Raw genomic sequence first — 17,567 nt, forward strand, 5'->3', positions numbered from 1 at the left:
CGCTGCCGTTGCTGCATCCACTCTCCTTTACAATGGCATTCCACCTGGGCTCCTAACAGGGGTTCAGATCTGAAAAGTCTATTATCCTGCAGTTCAGCCCCCGTCCACCGCCTTCCCCAGTCACAGAGCTGGGCAAAAGGCAATTACTCCGTTCTGCATTGGTGGCATAGCTGTGGGTGAAATATGATTAGCGATTTTCATAGCTCTTGCTCCGCTACTTCCAAGGCCGCTGAGGGCTCGGGGGAAAACACGTAGGTCAGTGTGAGCTTGGGGCATGCAGTGGACCGTCCACGCCTCTAGGTTTCGCCATGCCGGGCCTCCCGGATGATTGTGTTGCAGGTCCGTGCCCCCCGTTCCTGACTAGGTCACCCAGCGGAGCTCCTCCACCACCTGGCCGCAGACGCACTCCGCCATGCCCCCGCTCTCAGGCCGTCACAATCCCGGGGCTACCGCCTTCTCCCCTGTCCTCTGCTCCTAGGCACGCCATCCCCCGCTCACCGGTGCATCGGTGTCTGCTGCTGTTCCAAATTCAGCCCCTGGCCTTGCGGCAGCATTGTCTCCCAATTATTGTCCAGGTCCAGGCGGCACCAAATTCTCCCCTTCGTGACGCGGACGCAGTCCTCCGTCGCTGCCGTATAGGGCCGCACAGGTCCCGTGTGACGAAGGCGGCACTTCCCTCGGGCCTCCTTGTCACTGTACCGGATCTATCCTCAAGGGGCCATCTGATTACACAGGCCTCCGGACGTGTAGGGGAATACCACCCGGGGCAGCTATCATCATCAGCCCGAGCGAGCGCCAGTGTCCCGCATCCGCTCCGCCGCCATCTTGGGGGACGCCTGCAGCAGCCGCCTCAGGACGAAAAACTCTCCCGATCTCGATGATGCAGCCCCGCATGGCCATGAAATCCCAGCCGCTCGCCTCCACCCCTTTCACGAGTCATCCGGTGGAACCAGGGGGTGCCTTATGGGGTTACAACAGGATAAATATGGGTTTCTTGTATCGGAGCTCAGCGCTCATGCAGCTGTCCGCATCGGCCTCCAAGCCACGCCCCTAGCACATGCATGTAATATTATTTAGCATAAGTTTGATTTCTTACAAGCCTAAATACGCTTTTATTTTCTTCAGATATTGATAAAATAATTACCATTGTATAGTATTAAGTGTCAATCAGTTTGAAAATTCATTCTCAACTATTGGTTACTGCAGCATAAGACTTTATTCTGATCATGTGATCAACTTGTTATTTTATTGCTGTACAGTGTGACATTGTATAGACGATTTTAATGATTAATTCATTGTTTTATGTATCTTCCAGTCAATCATGCTCAAATGAAAACTTTTTATAAATTGCTGTAAATATTTTTCTACAATGTACTTTTATGATTGAAAAATTCAATCGAAATAAAGTTTCTTTGAGTTGAGTGTCAATCAGTTTGTATTGTGTTTTGTGTAAGTGGTCTTTATTTTAAACCTTCTTTCATGCCCCCATTCCTGAAACATTACATACTATTAACCAACATGTTATTTTCCGTGCTGAAAAAGATCATGGGAAGCAGCATATATGCCTTTTCTCTTTCTCCTGCTGCTGGGATCATCACGCTTGTTTTTTAGGTCTCGGCCTATTCCATTCCGCAGGAATGAATAGGACGAGTCTATAGCAGTGAAACCAAGAGTTAAACTAAGCTCTCCCAAAGTGGATTTCCACGAGTGCATGTGCTCTCGTGCACAAGCTTTTGTCCCAGCCGCCTGCCTCCAAGACCTTCACATCCAAGCCATCTGTTACTTCCCCAGTGTGGTGCCGCCTGCAGCTTCACTTCAAGGGGTTCAGCTCCGCCCCTGCTGCATCAAAGGCTTTCATTTTGCGGCCGCGCTATTACTTGACTCAGTCATCACATCATCAGCCTCCCTCCCACAGGCAGCCATCTGTTTGTCCCCCCGCACCTCCCTCCGCTCCGCCCAATGCTGCAGGCGTGGTTTTCTCACTCTTGATTGCACGCAGGTTAACTTTATTTTACTGACATTCCAATGATCTACGTCACGTGAAACTTGTCTACATTTTTGTTTCTCTCTTGCTATGAAATATGTTTCTACTTTATAATTTGTCCTAAGTGCTTTTTGGCTACTTTTGTACATTTTCAATACTGTATTCCGTGCATTTAATAGTAGTTTGATTCCGAACTTGAAAACATTTTGATCGACTTTTTTTACTTTGAATCGCGAATGTAATGTAGCTTTCGTTTCACGTTGAGGAGCAGCGGAGAAGTACAGTTTAACTACGCTTTATTATGCACGGGGTTCGTGCTTTGTTTGAGCATGGCGCCGCTTGTTTACATTACACCCTCGCGTTGCATGTGGCAGAGATGTCGGAAAGACAGCCCACAGCTTAATATACTTATGGACAACCTATGGCGAAGACAACCTCTTAGTAAGACCGAGGCTGGAAATCTTCCATTTGCTCTATAGACATAACACCTCTGGAATTTCCACTTTATTAAGACGTGCTCTACAATTATATAACAAAATCACAGACTGTTATGTGCTCCCATTAACTGCGCCGTCTTTTATTCAGCCACATCTCCAAAGGCTTGTTGTATTTAAATCCCTTGCGGCCGCCATGCGCATAACTTTTTTATGCACGGGGTTCGTGCTTTGTTTGAGCATGGCGCCGCTTGTTTACATTACACCCTAGAGTTGCATGCATGCATGCACACCTTGAAAAGGCTTGCCCGTATTTTTCGTGGGAGACAAAATGCTGGTACCAAGCAGGACAGCTCTCCAACAAATGTCCGTCCAGGCCCCCCAACCACTGACGGTGATTCCACAAATGACATGCCTCTGCCCTGGAAGGGTGGACTTGTTTCTCTCTCTTTGCCGCTCCATCTTTCTCGTTATTTCTGCCCCTTCCGCCTCATTCTCCATAAACCGTCTCCGCCCCTTTCACTAATTTGTTGCTGTTTTCCTTCCCTCAAATATTAGGATTGTGCAAGCTCCGGTTTTAGCAGCTCTTCTGTGCCTCTCTGTCCTTGTGAAAGTCTAGTATTACTTCTATTTTTGTGAAGTGTCCCAGTATTTGGTTCGAAATATCCGGTCACTTTATGCTCACCGATTTTGGTTCACCCTTTTCTCTGCCATCCTCCTGTCCCTTCAACATCATTCTCGGTTTCTCACTTTTCACTTAATGAACCCTAGCTCTCCCTCGCCTGTCCTCTGCCCCTCCCAACCCTTCTCCCCCTGTGTTCTCTTTCTGTCTCTTCCCCCCCCAAGCTGTCATATACACACACTCTCAGATGCTCACACAAGCAGTCTCAGTGTCACTCGCCCCTCTCGGTGGAGCTTTTGTGCAGTGTTTGCACTGTCTCACTCCCTGATCTCCACCACTCTCGCTTGCTCCCCCCCACCCACCCCGCCTCTGCCCTTCGATGACTATCTCGCTCTCTTTCCTGCCTTCCTCTCTCTTTCTCTGACTCTCAGCGCTCTGGTGTGTTTCTTTGTCAGACTTCTTCCTCCCTGTCTGACTCAGGAAAGCGCTTTGATCTATATCACTCCCTCCTCCCACTTGCTCCTGCTGAGCCTCACAAAGTGGTTGCATCTCAGCCACAGACTTCCTGGCTCACACGCATTACGTTAAAAGACCAACAGTGTATTTAATGCTGCCAGCTCCCCCAGTTTCCTACCAGGGCACCCCATCACGGGGCATTACAGCACCTCATCCTTCAGCAATGATAACTGCGTCACAGCTCACTTCTCGTTCCTAAGCCTCCCGCGACTGCCATATTAGAAGCCGCTTCTCAATCTTGTGCCTCACCCCCCTGCCCCAACAGGCTCTCGCCTTTGTCACAGCATTGCCGTCCCATGCCTCACAGTCTTACAACTGTGTAACATAATCACACCACGGGACACTCCTCCATCAAGCGCTTCGCATCTCAGTCACCCGAGAGGCATATTTGGTGCTTTTTTAGCCACCTCAACAGGACACACACACACAACCACACTCCCACACAAAAACCCCTGTGGGGTGGTGGAGAAGCAGACCAGGATACACAAGTGCCTTTTCTAGTGCATTTATTGTCACTCAAAGTATATGGGACAAGTCTATAGTTGTACGAACAACAAACAGACTTTAAACCAAAGATAACCACTCTTCCGGTGCAAGGGCTTCTGGTGCATGTAGTCAACTGCAACACTTCTCCTCTATCCTGGATGGGGTCTTGCTCGTCAAGGAGGCGGCCGGTGCTCCCAGAAAAGAGATAAGAAAACAAAAAGAGCCCTGTAAGGGGGTGGTTCACGGTAAGGCTTTGACATAGGGAGTCAGGGAAGTGTGGGGAACTGTCACCTCTACCGCCACCAGTGGTTCACGCTGCACTGAAGTGAAGTAGTGTGGCTCACTGGTTAGAGGCGGCAGACCCGAGAGCAGAGGACGGCCCGGGACCAGGGTTCGATTCCCGGCGCGGCAGGTTTCTGGACCAGGGTCAGCGGACTCGATAATTCTCTCGCCTCGGTGCCCACTCTGATCATCGATAACACTCGGCAGCTCTGGGCATTAGCTTGCCTCATCTTCACTAACGGCCCCACCAGACCGCCGGGGATGCCTGGTCTCACCCTGGAGATACCCATTAAGGGACCATCTCTCAGGGAAGCCAGGAAGGGTTTCGCAGCGGTCGAAGCGCCTTGGGACCCTACGGGTAAGTAGTGCGCTATATAAATGCCTATACATATACATATACATATACACTGCTTTATGCCACACTGCTTTATTACACTGAGGACGGTCCTGCGTCTAGTTCGCCCATTTTATCCCCGCCCTTAGTTCCCTCCAGTGCGCGGCCCCAAACCGAGGAAATGCGCCCCGTACCTTGTGGAGCCACGTCCCTCCTGGGCCGTGGGTCTAGTTGTCGCGTTGCCAGCTAGGGTCTGGCTGCCCGTCTGTTCCGTCCTCTAGTTTGGCTCTGCTCCGGGTCTTCTCCGACGATGAGTCTGCTTCCTCCTCGTATCGTCTTCCTGCTTTGTCACACGGTAGCACCGAAAACATCTCTGTAAGTGTCCTCTCCTCGCGTTCTCCGTCCGTTGGTCCCAGGGAACGCCTGCTTTCCTCGTGGCCACTCCATTTGAAGAACTCCGGCCCACGTGACCTCTCCGATTCCTCCGAGAAGCCTGACGCCTTAAAGGGCCAGCAGTCCTCGGTCATACTCTGAAAGAACATGAAAGAAGAGGGGGAAAGGTAATGGGAAAAATGTTCCACGCTTTTTTTTTTTTTAAATTTCTTTTTATTGTTGCATCAGGTGGATCATCAGTACAAGCATCACGGGGGAGCGTCAACATTCCGCTCCACCCGACATTACGCAACTTTTTTAAATAGACAGTTACATAGCAATCATCATGACGAACTTATTTTTCTCTTTCACCCCGAACTCCCCCCCCCCCACAGCCATTAAAGTCAGCAACTGAGAGACCTCTACCCGAAGCCCCCCTTCCCAACCCCCATCCCCCCCTCCCCCCAAGCAGCGTGACCCCCTTCCCTCCACCCCTCCACCCGACTCCCGTGCCCTCCTCGGCCCTCCCAGTGTGTGAGATATGAACATATGCAGTCCCATCGCCCGAGTCCTCCCGGGGTCAACATGTCCAAGTCGGCGGCATATAAAACCCTCCCAACGATCAATCCGGCCACCCGCACTCCTCCCCACTCGGTTTCAACCCCCTACCCTAGTCCGTGGTAGTGCCTCCATTTGGCCCAGATTTTACGGAATTTTCGTGGGCACCCTCTCGCTTTATATGTAACTCGTTCAGCCGCCATATACATATCCAGGCCCCTCCTCCAGTCCTCCAGATTGGGCTTCCCTGGCGCCCCCCATAGTCTCGCAATATCTCTCTTGGCTACTACCAAAGCCAGCAGCAGAAAAAAGAGTAAGTGACGTGTGACATCCACCTCAGTCGACATGCCCAAAAGCGCCAGCTTGGGGTCCTTAGGAATGTCCACCTCCAGTATCGCACTCAATTCAGTGAAGACCTCGTCCCAGTATTCCTGTATTACAGTACAACCCCAAATGATGTGGAAGAAATCGCCTGTTTGATGCTGGCATCGTAAGCAAGTGGAGTTCGTAGCCCTCCCCGAAAATGTTCCACGCTTGGCGCTCCGGACTGTGCACTCAGTTCCTCATACACCACTACCCCAGATTGTTCGCGGTCGGGGAACAATGGGAAGCGGGAAAGGAAGTCAGCATTCGCATTCTCAGAACCCTTCCAGTGGATAACCTCAAAAGAGAAAGGTTGCAACGAGAGGAACCACCTGAGAATACGCGGATTGTTCCCCTTATTGCGACTCATCCATTGTAAAGGGGCATGGTCCGTAAAGAGTAAGAAGTGGGCACCCTCCAGATAATATCGTAGTTTCTTAATAGCCCACTTAATGGCAAGGCACTCTTTTTCAATTATGGGATACTTTTGCTCCCTAGGAAACAGTTTCCGACTGATGAAAAGAATAGGATGTTCAATGCCGTCAGGTGCAGTTTGCGACAACACAGCCCCCAAACCATGTTCGGATGCATCTGTGTGTAGTAGGAAAGGCTTTGAAAAATCAGGAGTACGAAGAACAGGATCAGAAGTTATGGCTGTCTTTAAATCCCAAAAGGCCTTCCTAGCAACAGGCGTAGGTTGGTGAAGGTCCTTGTTTTTAACATTTTTTTGGAGTAAGTCAGTTAAGGGCGTTGCTAGCTCAGAATACTGGGGTATGAAGCGCCTGTAATATCCAAGGAGCCCCAGGAATTCTCTAATTCTTTTTTTGTGGACGGAAAAGGGGCCTCTACTATAGATTTCACCTTCTCTGACTGAGGCTCTATGACTCCATTACCCAAAAGATAACCTAGGTATTTCACCTTCCTAAACCCGGCTTTTGACTTTTTTGCAATAATATGCAGGCCAGCGGCTTGAAGTGCGGCAAATACCTGGGTACAATGTTGAAGACGGGTGTCCCAGTCAGGACTGAAGATGACTATGCCATCCAGGTAGGCTGAGGAGCATTCCTGGTGGTTTTGCAATACCTGGTTCATTAGCCGTTGGAAAGTGGCAGGGGCCCCATATAATCCTAAGGGTAGGACTGTGAATTCGTAAAGGCCGCTGGGAGTAGCGAAAGCGGTCTTTTCTTGGTCTTCCTTTTTAAGTGGTACCTGCCAATAACCTTTGGTAAGGTCAAGGGTGGTAATGTACTGGGCTTCTCCTAACATCTCTTTAAGCTCGTCTACCCTAGGGATGGGGTAGGAATCACATTCTTATATGGAATTCACAGCACGAAAATCAATGCAAAAGCGGACAGAACCATCCAATTTTGGCACTAATACTATAGGTGATGACCAGTTGCTTTTTGAGGGTTTGATAACACCTAAATCCAGCATGTTATCTACTTCTTTTTCTATTGCCATCCTTCTTGCAGCCGGTATTCTGTATTGCTTTTGTTTCACTATTTTCCCTGGTTGCGTGTTGATAGTGTGCTCTGCTAGGGCGGTTCTCCCTGGTAAATCGGAGAAGATTTGTGCAAAAGGGGTCAGGGTGTTCTGCAGAGAATTCTCCTGCTCCTTGGTTAAGTCTGAATTAATGACCAAGTGCTTAAGCGTAGATGTAGAAGAGGAGAGGTCCTCGACATGTTGTACATTTTGAGGAGGGGGCCCTAACCACTTCTTAAGAAGATTCATGTGGTACAGCTGGCACTTTCTGGGGGGTGACTTGTATCTTGTACGATGTTAGACCGACCTTTTCTGTCACTTCATAGGGACCTTGCCACCCTGCCTTAGTCTTAACTATGACATTAGGTAACAGAACTAAAACTCAATCACCCACGGACAACTGTCTCCACTTCTTCCCTCTATTGTACAGTAGTTGTTGTTTTGTTTGGGCCTTTTCCAGATTGGAATCAGCAAATCCCCTCAGTTTATGTAGTTTGGAGCGCAGACCCCTGGTGTAGTCAAGAAAAGACTTAGTTTCTTTCTCCTTTTCTTGTTCCCAAACTTCTCTAGTAATTTCTAGGAGACTTCTGGGTTCTCTTCCATATAGTAGTTGGAAGGGAGAACACCCTAGGCTTGACTGTACATGACTCCGTACAACATATAGAGCCTGGGGAAGCAGCATGTCCCACTCTCTTCCTTCTACAGATGAGTTTCTTTAGTGTCAATTTAAGAGTGGCGTTGTAGCGTTCACACAACCCATCCGTTTGGGGATGATAGACGGATGTCTTGATATGTGAGATGTCTTGAGTTTTACATATTTGGCTCATTAACTTTGACACAAAAGGGGTTCCTTGATCAGTGAGGATTTCCCTGGGGAAACCAACCCGAGGAAACAGTTCCATCAATTTTTCTGAAATATTCTGGGTGGTGGGGGTTCTTAATGGAAAGCCTTCCGGATATCTTGTAGTGTAATCCACCACTACCAGAGCATACAGATGTCCTTTGTTTGTGTGTGGAAGGGGTCCAATAAGGCCCATTCCAACCCTTTCAAATGGATTACCTATGACCGGGAGAGGCTGCAAGGGAACTGCCGGAGGTGTATATGGGTTCTTTTTCTGGCAGACCTCACATTCTTGACAGAACTTAGTGACATGTGCAAATATCCCCGGCCAGTAGAAATGTTGTAACACCATTTGTGTTGTCTTTTGCGCTCCTCTGTGTCCAGCCAAGAGGTGAGAGTGCGCGAAAAAAAGGACCTGTTCCCTGAACGCTTGAGGTACTACCAACTGAGGGCTGTCTCCCTGTTTCCCTACCCTATACAACAATTCGTTCTGTACTAGAAAAGAAGGGTAGGATGAAGAGGGCTGCTCTGCCTGTTCCCAGGCTGGGCGAAGGGTTGGGTTGTTTTTTTGAGCATATCTAAAACTGGTATCCAGGAGCCAGGGAGATTGAGTGAGGAGATAGGAACGCTGTGGCATGGACAACGGGTGTTTTTGTAGGTGTTCCTGCAAGAGTAAGAGAAAGGACGGCTTATCCTGACCTATTATCATCTGTTCCGGCAGAGTAGGAACAACTCCAAGTCTAACATCGAAGGATTGCCCCGTAGGAAGTGTTACTGGAATCCCTATCAAGGGATAGGACTTTACATCCCCATGGACACATCTAATTGGTATTGTTCCCTTCAGAATCCCATGGTAAGGAGGAAGTAAGGACTGAAGGATAACTGATTGTTTGCATCCGGAATCGAGTAGAGATTTTATTGTTGTCCCCCCTACTTGTACACTTACATGAAAACTAGGACCTAGTTCTGCTGAATATAATATGGATCGTGGTATACATCCAATGTCCATAGGTTCTTCCTGCGGTCTCTTCCTGGGACAATTTCTAGCAATATGGCCCCACTCTCCACATTCAAAGCATTGTGGGTTGCGTAACGGAAGAGGGTCTAACTTGAATGGTCTCGGCTTCATAGGCTCCAGGAGACTGGCTTCATAGGTTTCATTTCTTGTTTAACCACATTACCTGTGGGTTTCAGGGTCTTATCTGTGTCCCAAGGTAATGCCCTAGGTTGTGCTCTGTAAAACGCTGTGGCATCTCTACTGCTTGTTCTGGGCTAAGGTGATGGTGTTGCTTAAGCCACCTCTGAATAGGACATGGGAGAGCCTCGAGATATTGCTCCAAGTATATCATCACCATGATCTCGTCTTTGGAATGTTTCTGGGGTTGCAGCCACTTATCAGCAGCTGCCTTTAACTTGAAGTACAAAGTTTTTGGATTGTCGGATGACGTGCCTCTTTCTTTTCGGAACTTTACTCTATAGGCCTCAGCATCCATACCCATGTGGTCTAGAATAAGTTCTTTTATCTCTTTGTAGGTGGTGTTACCATTGGGGCTAGCCACCTGGTAAGCAGCTTGGGCTTCTCCGGTTAGGAGAGGAGCAAGAAAGAAAGGCCACTTTGCTTCGGGCCACCCAGAGGCGCGTGCGGCCCTTTCAAAATTGAGCAGAAAGGCATCGGGATCCTCTCCAGTGGCGTACTTTTGGAGAGACACATTGGGACCAGTACCCGCACGTATTTGGTGCTGCGTAGTTAAGTCCCTACGATCGTCAGCTACCTTCAACATCTGATCTGCGTGATTTGCTAGTCCATCTTTTATAAGTTCCCGGTCTGCATTGGCAGAGGACATTTGTTTTCCCACCGCCCATTCCAGCTTCTCTTGGCCCCGTATCAACTGCTGAATAAGGTTTTCCATGGTGTGGGCGACCTAAATATCCCACTTCTGACACCACGGTGGTGGAGAAGCAGACCATGATACACGAGTGTCTTTTCTAGTGGATTTATTGTCACTCAAAGTATATGGGACAAGTCTATAGTTGTACGAACAACAAACAGTCTTTAAACCAAAGATAACCACTCTTCCGGTGCAAGGGCGTCTGGTACATGTAGTCAACTGCAACACTTCTCCTCTAGCCTGGATGGGGTCTTGCTCGTCAAGGAGGTGGCCGGTGCTCCCAGAAAAGAGATAAGAAAACAAAAAGAGCCCTGTAAGGGGGTGGTTCACGGTATAGGCTTTGACGTAGGGAGTCAGGGAAGTGTGGGGAACTGTCACCTCTACCGCCACCAGTGGTTCACGCTGCACTGCTTTATGCCGCACTGCTTTATTACGCTGAGGACGGTCCTGCGTCTAGTTCGCCCACTTTATCCCCGCCCTTGGTTCCCTCCAGTGCGCGGCCCCAAACCGAGGAAATGCGCCCCGTACCTTGTGGAGCCACGTCCCTCCTGGGCCGTGGGTCTAGTTGTCGCGTTGCCAGCTAGGGTCTGGCTGCCCGTCTGTTCCGTCCTCTAGTTTGGCTCTGCTCCGGGTCTTCTCCGACGATGGGTCTGCTTCCTCCTCGTATCTTCTTCCTGCTTTGTCCCACGGTAGCACCGAAAACGTCTCCGTAAGTGTCCTCTCCTCGCTTTCTCCGTCCGTTGGTCCCAGGGAATGCCTGCTTTCCTCAGGGCCACTCCGTTTGAAGAACTCAGGCCCACGTGACCTCTCCGATTCCTCCAAGAAGCCTGACGCCTTAAAGGGCCAGCGGTCCTCGGTCATACTCTGAAAGAACATGAGAGAAGACGGGGAAAGATAATGGGGAAAATGTTCCACGCTTGGCGCTCCGGACTGTGCACTCAGTTCCTCAACCCCCCCACACACAAAACTCCCCCCACACACGAAACCCCTCCCACACACGAAACCCCCCTCACACACAACACCCCACACACACAACCCCCCACACACACAACCCCCCACACACATCCAACACCCCCCACACACAACCCCACCACACACACACAACCCCCCACACACACAACCCCCCACACACACAACCCCACACACACACACAACCCCACACACACACACAACCCCACACACAACCCCACACACACATACCCCCACACACACATACCCACACACCGCCCACTCACACACTGCCCCCTCACACACTGCCCCTCACACACTCTGCCTCAGGCAGGCATTTCTCCTCCCCTAATTATTCACTACCCACGGCCGCCAGGCCGTGACTCGCGTTTCCATTTCTATTTCTTTCTTGCCATCTTGAATTTAAATGTGACTCATCACTGCGGTCATGTGTTTTGAAAACTTGTGGAAAACCTAGACTATGCTGCATAGTACAAACCTCGGACTTGACCAAACCCTACCCCTAGAAATAAGTATTCTACAACCACAGCATCAGTGTATGCACAACTCTCAAAAGACGTGCTCCTGTAGTGAATGTGAGGTACCCAGGAGAATCTTTGCAAGCGTTGCTTTACTGATGTTACATCGCAAATGAGGGAAAGAAATACAAACAACCTGGACATACTCTCCCTACTTCCTCAAGTACACACAAAAATAGCTACGTTTTTTCAAAGAATGACTATTTGATGGTGCCTTTAAGCCCTCTGCATCACAACATCATCACTCCGCGCTACCCAAGAATAACTCAGCACCACCACATGATCACTCGGCACCACCACATTCTCACTTAGCACCACCAAATTAACACTCAACACAACCTCATTATCACTCGGCACCATCACATTATCACTCAGCACCAACACATTTTCACTCTGCGCCACCACAGCACCACCCAGCGCAACACCAGCATCAATCAGCACCACCCCAGCATCACTCTGCGCCAACACCGCGTCACTCAACACCACCCCAACATCAGTCAGCGCCACCCCAGCATCACTCTTGTCAATAACAAATAAAACACGGAAGTAGCAGGGAAAAAACAAGCACTGGCGTTGCCAATAGGTCTCGCAGTAGGAAAGTTGGAGCTATTGGTTTTGTAAATGGCATTTTATATTTATATATTGTTATTGACAATGCCAATAACGATATATAAATATAAAATGTCATTACAAAACCAATAGCTCAAACTTTCCAAATGCGAAACCTATTGGCAAGGGGGAGGGGGAGCGGTGACAGAGGCCAGTCGGGTAATGGAATTAGAGGAGGGTGAGGTGGTTTGAAGGGGTGGGATGGGGGGAAGGGGGGAGGGGGGCGGGTGGAGAGAGGAGGAGAGAAAGGAGTCGGTGAAAGAGGTGCATTTGGAGACAGAGGGGATGGTACGAAGCAGGGGAGTAACCGAAGCCCCTTCAAGTAAGGCTGTGTGCCAGGAGAGAGAGGGGAGGTGCAGGAGCTGCGGAACAGATGGCCGTGTGCGAAGCACTTGGAGAGTGTATGCTGGGAAATGGTGGGGGGGCGGGAATGCGAGCGAGCGGAGGCAGGCTGGTGTGGGAGCGGGGAGGTGCTGGTGTGGGAGGAGTGCTGCTAGGGGAGGGGAAGCCTGATGCCGGATGGGGGCGGGAGAGCCTGGGAATGCGAGAGGCTGGGCTGGGCTTGCATGCGATTTAAATGTAAATCTCCCATTATCTAGTCCAAATCATTCCAATGATTGAGTTACTGGCTTTACGGAGCATACAGCACAATTGTAGTTAAATAAAATAATACTAGTTTATGTTTTTTTTTTATATAAAGTATGCTTCATATCATACTTCTGCTGTTTCCAAATCTTGTAAGTCGAACAGTGTTACTATTACCCAGTTTAATGGTATACATGTGCCTATGAAAGATGGAAGGCAGAGTTGGCCTAGTTTGGATATGAACGTGGAACCAGATAATCAGCATTCACGTCAACAGCAAGTGTTTAGCTCACTTAGCCAGCTAAGTGGGAAAATAATGGCTGTTGAAAAGGACATCTTCATCTAGATACATAAGAAGGAGCTTAATATTTAGTTAGACCCCTTTTGTTATTGCTAGATTATGAGTTGTGAAGGAGGAAAGAGGGTCAGGGCTAAAGGGTTATGTTTGAGATATTTATGAACAATCTGGGTTTTCAAACATGGTATGTTCGCAGGGGGCGTGGCCAGCAGCCGACAGGAAAGGCTCCGAAGCCCCTGCCTAATATCCGTCACCAATCTGCTACTGTACTTCGTTCCAAACCCCAAGAAAGCAATGACCACAGCCCCAGTGTAACCAGTATCAAACTCCATCCACAGACCTACCAGATCGAGCGGTGGAGCCGTGCTGGAGGCCTTTGACCCTGGGAGACACAAGATGGCGGTGACGTCTCCAGAGTAGTCGTGCAGACGAAATGCAATCTGGGCTGAGCATGGGTCTGCTGTACTGAGCGGGGAGAGCTGTACGTAGTCCCGCGCTGAACGTCGAGACTCAATAGGAGATGAGACATCGAGATGGTGCAGTGGGGCTCGAGGTGTCAGGACAGTCCGAAGCAGGGGTGTTGCCAGGGCCAGGGGGCTGAGAGCAGCAGAGAAACGCAGCCGCTACTGGGAGCAGCGAACAAAGGTGCGGGCGTTAGGCGTGGGACCAATCACTGAGAGAGCAACGGAAGAGAGGATCGGGAGGGGAGGCCCCTTCGTCCAGAGTGTACATGCCCTGCGTCACTGGGGAAGCGCAACAAGGCTGAGTAAATCCTGCAAGATAGATGGAGGAGGCAGGGGGTGCTGCACTCCACAGGTCACACTGACGACGTGCCTTGAGAGGTTAATACCACATTAAAGTGCCCGCAAGGGGGGGTCATGCCTAATACATCTTTGACTGGACGAGGGGTGGGGTAGGTCAGCGCACATACGTGCGGGTTTGCCCTGGTGGTAGCAGAGTCACTGTGGTGTGGGACAGAACCAAAGTGGGCCTGTACGAAGCACTTGGAGAGTGTATGCTGGCAAATGGTGGGGGGGGCGGGAATGCGAGCGAGTGGAGGCAGGCTGGTGTGGGAGGGGGAGGTGCTGGTGTGGGAGGAGTGCTGCTAGGGGAGGGGAAGCCTGATGCCGGATGGGGGCGGGAGAGCCTGGGAATGCGAGAGGCTGGGCTGGGCTTGCATGCGATGCGCGTGCATGTTCACGTGAACTTCATGAAAACCGCGGGGCTGAAAGCCCTTTGGTTTGAAGATGTTTTCGCCACATGAATTCTCGCTCCGCTCGATGCGCTTGCGCACATCGATAGGTCGCGAGACCTAAAAAATAGTACGCTAACAAACATAACGTAGGTAGCGTCAAGGGGACGCATTGTAAGTAATAGTTTTAGGAGTAACTAATGCCAAAACCAACACCTGCTAAAGGTGGAGCACACAAATAAACATATTTGCAAGTGTGAAACTTGGATAAAAGCCCCAGCCCATCTCCCTCACAATTATTTGTACCACTTCATTGTTTATTAATGCCATTTGCAAAAAATATCGTCTCAATCACCCTACTACATTCCTAGTGTGTCCCAGTCTGCCTCCATGTTATTTTTGCTCCCACGTACATCCTTTCTACAAATGTACATCTTAGACATCTGACCAACACTACCACAACATCACTTAGCAGAACACAGGTTATAAGTGTCACACTTGAAAATGTGAAAACTATTCACATTGTAAATGACAAAATTATTACTTTAACAACTTTCAAAAGAAACACATAATAAAAAGATTGTCTTTTACAAGACCAATAGCTCAAACTTACCTATTGCGAGACCTATTGCATTGCAAATGCTTGTTCACTTTTCATTGTTCTGTTAACAGAGTTTAACAGGAAAGAACACTTTCATATCTGTTGATCTTCTGGAAAGCTTTGCAAGTGACAATTCAGAGTGCATCTTTGTTTCCACTCGAGTCTGGCGATCAAGTGGGATTGTAGAGCTGTACTGCCTATGATTTCTGAACTGGGGCGAACAGAAGAGCTTTGAGTACTGCGCAGCAAGCAGCCTGACTCTTAATAGATGAGTCTTCTCAGTTGTACCGTTTGCAATGCCTCTGTAAAGAAAGTAATTCAAAGTAGGCCCCCTTTCACCTATGTTTTTTAGCGGATTTAATGAAATGGTTGAAATATTGAAGTAGGTAGTGGGATGTGCTGGGATGATGTTGCAGGTTTTAGTGTTTTTTTTGATGTAGCTTAACAGAAAAGTTTGATAAAGAACTATAGGGATTCATCTGCTGTGTAGGGAGTGAGGATATGAAGGCGGGATGTTCCCTTTTGAGTTACATGCAGGGGCAATTTCTAGTGTTGTTAAGGCAGAGTCAAAATTACATTTCTTGCTATAAATATGAAATTGTATTCTGTGAAACTGAATTAGTATTAAAATGTTCGGTTTCGGCAATCCACCAGGAGGATCAATGTATCAATTCTCTGCATTGTCTGAGGTTTCTGGAACGAGGAGAACCCCTGAACGTTAGTGTTTTGTTCCTGATGGATGATTTTTGTCGGGCATCTGTTCGTAGGATATCTCCTTTAAGCGAACAGAGTATGTCTTCTGCAGAGGTGTGGTGTGTAGTGCTGATACTTACGAGTGAGTGTTTCAGAAAATAGTTTTATAAGAGATCTAGTCCAGCATGTGATTCTTGTTTGTGGCACTTGCCTGACGAAATGTGGTGTGTCATGGTGAAGTAGAATGGCTTAGTAGTTGTTCCAAGACAAAGCAGTCCGCTCCTGAGGGTTGTTCATAAATTTAAGTTCTTCAGTATACAACAAGTTGGTGACAGTAGTTTAGACCGTAACTTGAAGCAGCTAAGGTATTAAAATATGTCGATTTTAACTATGCGTCAAAATTAAATAAACCATAGGTGTGAAAAATAGTTTTTCCCCTCCTGTAAATTTTAACTTGACGTCTTATGGATGATTTGCTGCATTATCTTCTAAGGAGTTCTCCTGTTTGTCAGATTTCTTTCAAAGTTACTGGGTGGGAAAACGTGTGTGTGTCTTTTCTATTTTACAGCCCATTCTTGTCCATACACTTTTTTAAGACTCATACGGATATCTTGTGTTTCTTTGCAGGAGAGAAGTTGGTTGAAGGTCAGGCCATTGAGCTGGAGGATGGAAGCACTGCGTACATCCAGCATGTGGCTGTGCCGAGTGGTAAGAGCAAGGCAGCAGATCCTCCTTCTGAAATTGGGGGCTTGTAAGGCACACGATTTATCACTAGGTGCAGCAACTGGGTCTTCCAGTTAAACTTTTGGTGCTGGAATATGGGGCACTGTGCAGGCCTAGAAAGATCGTAAAAATGTTAATAGACCTACAGTTCTAGTTACTTAAATAATCTACCTAATTATAATGCTCTTGACCTATAAACTGGTTTCAAATTATGTGATCCTGGGTAGATATTTGAATTCTCTGAGCCTCCATTTCTTCTTTATCACATATGAAAGCACCTTCAAATATGCAAGTTCAGCATGTCTGCTGTACAAAAAGCCCTTTTGTTTGATTTAATAGATTAAACTTTTGCTCCATATATAATACAAATTTAGCCACATATAAGATGCACATGACCACTGGCTTGCCGCTTTAGTTCATTAACCGCATTGTAATCCGGGCAGGTCAGGAATGTTTCTCATATCACTTTTAATAAATACATAGGTGAAGCATGAAGCAGTAGCACACTTATTGCAATCAGCAGATTTGCCATTGAAATGGCCACAACATTTCCTACTGACGTGGTTTTACTGATAAAACTATATATTGTAAAGTGCGTGTGTTAAGTGTGCTTTAGTCCATTTAACCAACACTATAGCACTGAAAGTTCTGAAGGTAGCCTATGGTGTGTAACCTGCTGGTAAAGCACTGAGAAGTTTGACGTTCGATAACACTGCACTTATTTATTAAGTTTTGAATAGCATCAGATAGTCACTTTGCTGCCACTTCAGAGCACTAATTTAAATGGTGGGATGTAACGCCTTCGATTCAAGACCATCTCAGAACTTCCAGGTGGGTAAAATGGATTGGAGGGCACATTATTCCTTGCAGTCCGGTGAGGTGGACGCTGGAGTGGAAAGAACCAGTTCTTTCTGGGGAGCTGTCAAGGATATGCAATATTGGAAAGATGTGGTGGGGGACCGGTTCCTAGGTTTGTTAGGGTGGTTCTGTGCTGACACAAATGTGCCAAATGTCTCTTAAAGACATGTCTTCAAATATGTTTTTGCATTTGAAGTATAGTTGATCACTTGAGGGGAGACCACTTCTTTCCAAAGTCTTGGGCTAGGGTCCAGCACTTTGAGGGATCTTTCTGCGTGTTTTAGTAGTTTGGGCTTGCATTGACTAAGATGGGAAACATTCTTTGACCTCTGTTTCCTCTTGAATAGATAGTGGGAGA

At 48.2% G+C, this 17,567-nt stretch overlaps 1 protein-coding gene across 1 annotated transcript in view; it reads left to right on the forward strand.

Annotated features, from left to right (window-relative positions):
• Positions 1 to 17,567, forward strand: part of ZNF76 (zinc finger protein 76) — a 233,896-nt gene that overhangs the window by 38,626 nt on the left and 177,703 nt on the right. The window contains exon 2 of the mRNA XM_086923235.1: positions 16,256 to 16,336. Coding sequence (XP_086779361.1) covers positions 16,256 to 16,336 — 81 coding nt within the window. The remainder of the gene's footprint in view (positions 1 to 16,255; positions 16,337 to 17,567) is intronic.

The sequence above is a fragment of the Lissotriton vulgaris genome, chromosome 5, assembly GCF_964263255.1.
Source record: "Lissotriton vulgaris chromosome 5, aLisVul1.2, whole genome shotgun sequence".
NCBI classification, from domain to species: domain Eukaryota; kingdom Metazoa; phylum Chordata; class Amphibia; order Caudata; family Salamandridae; genus Lissotriton; species Lissotriton vulgaris.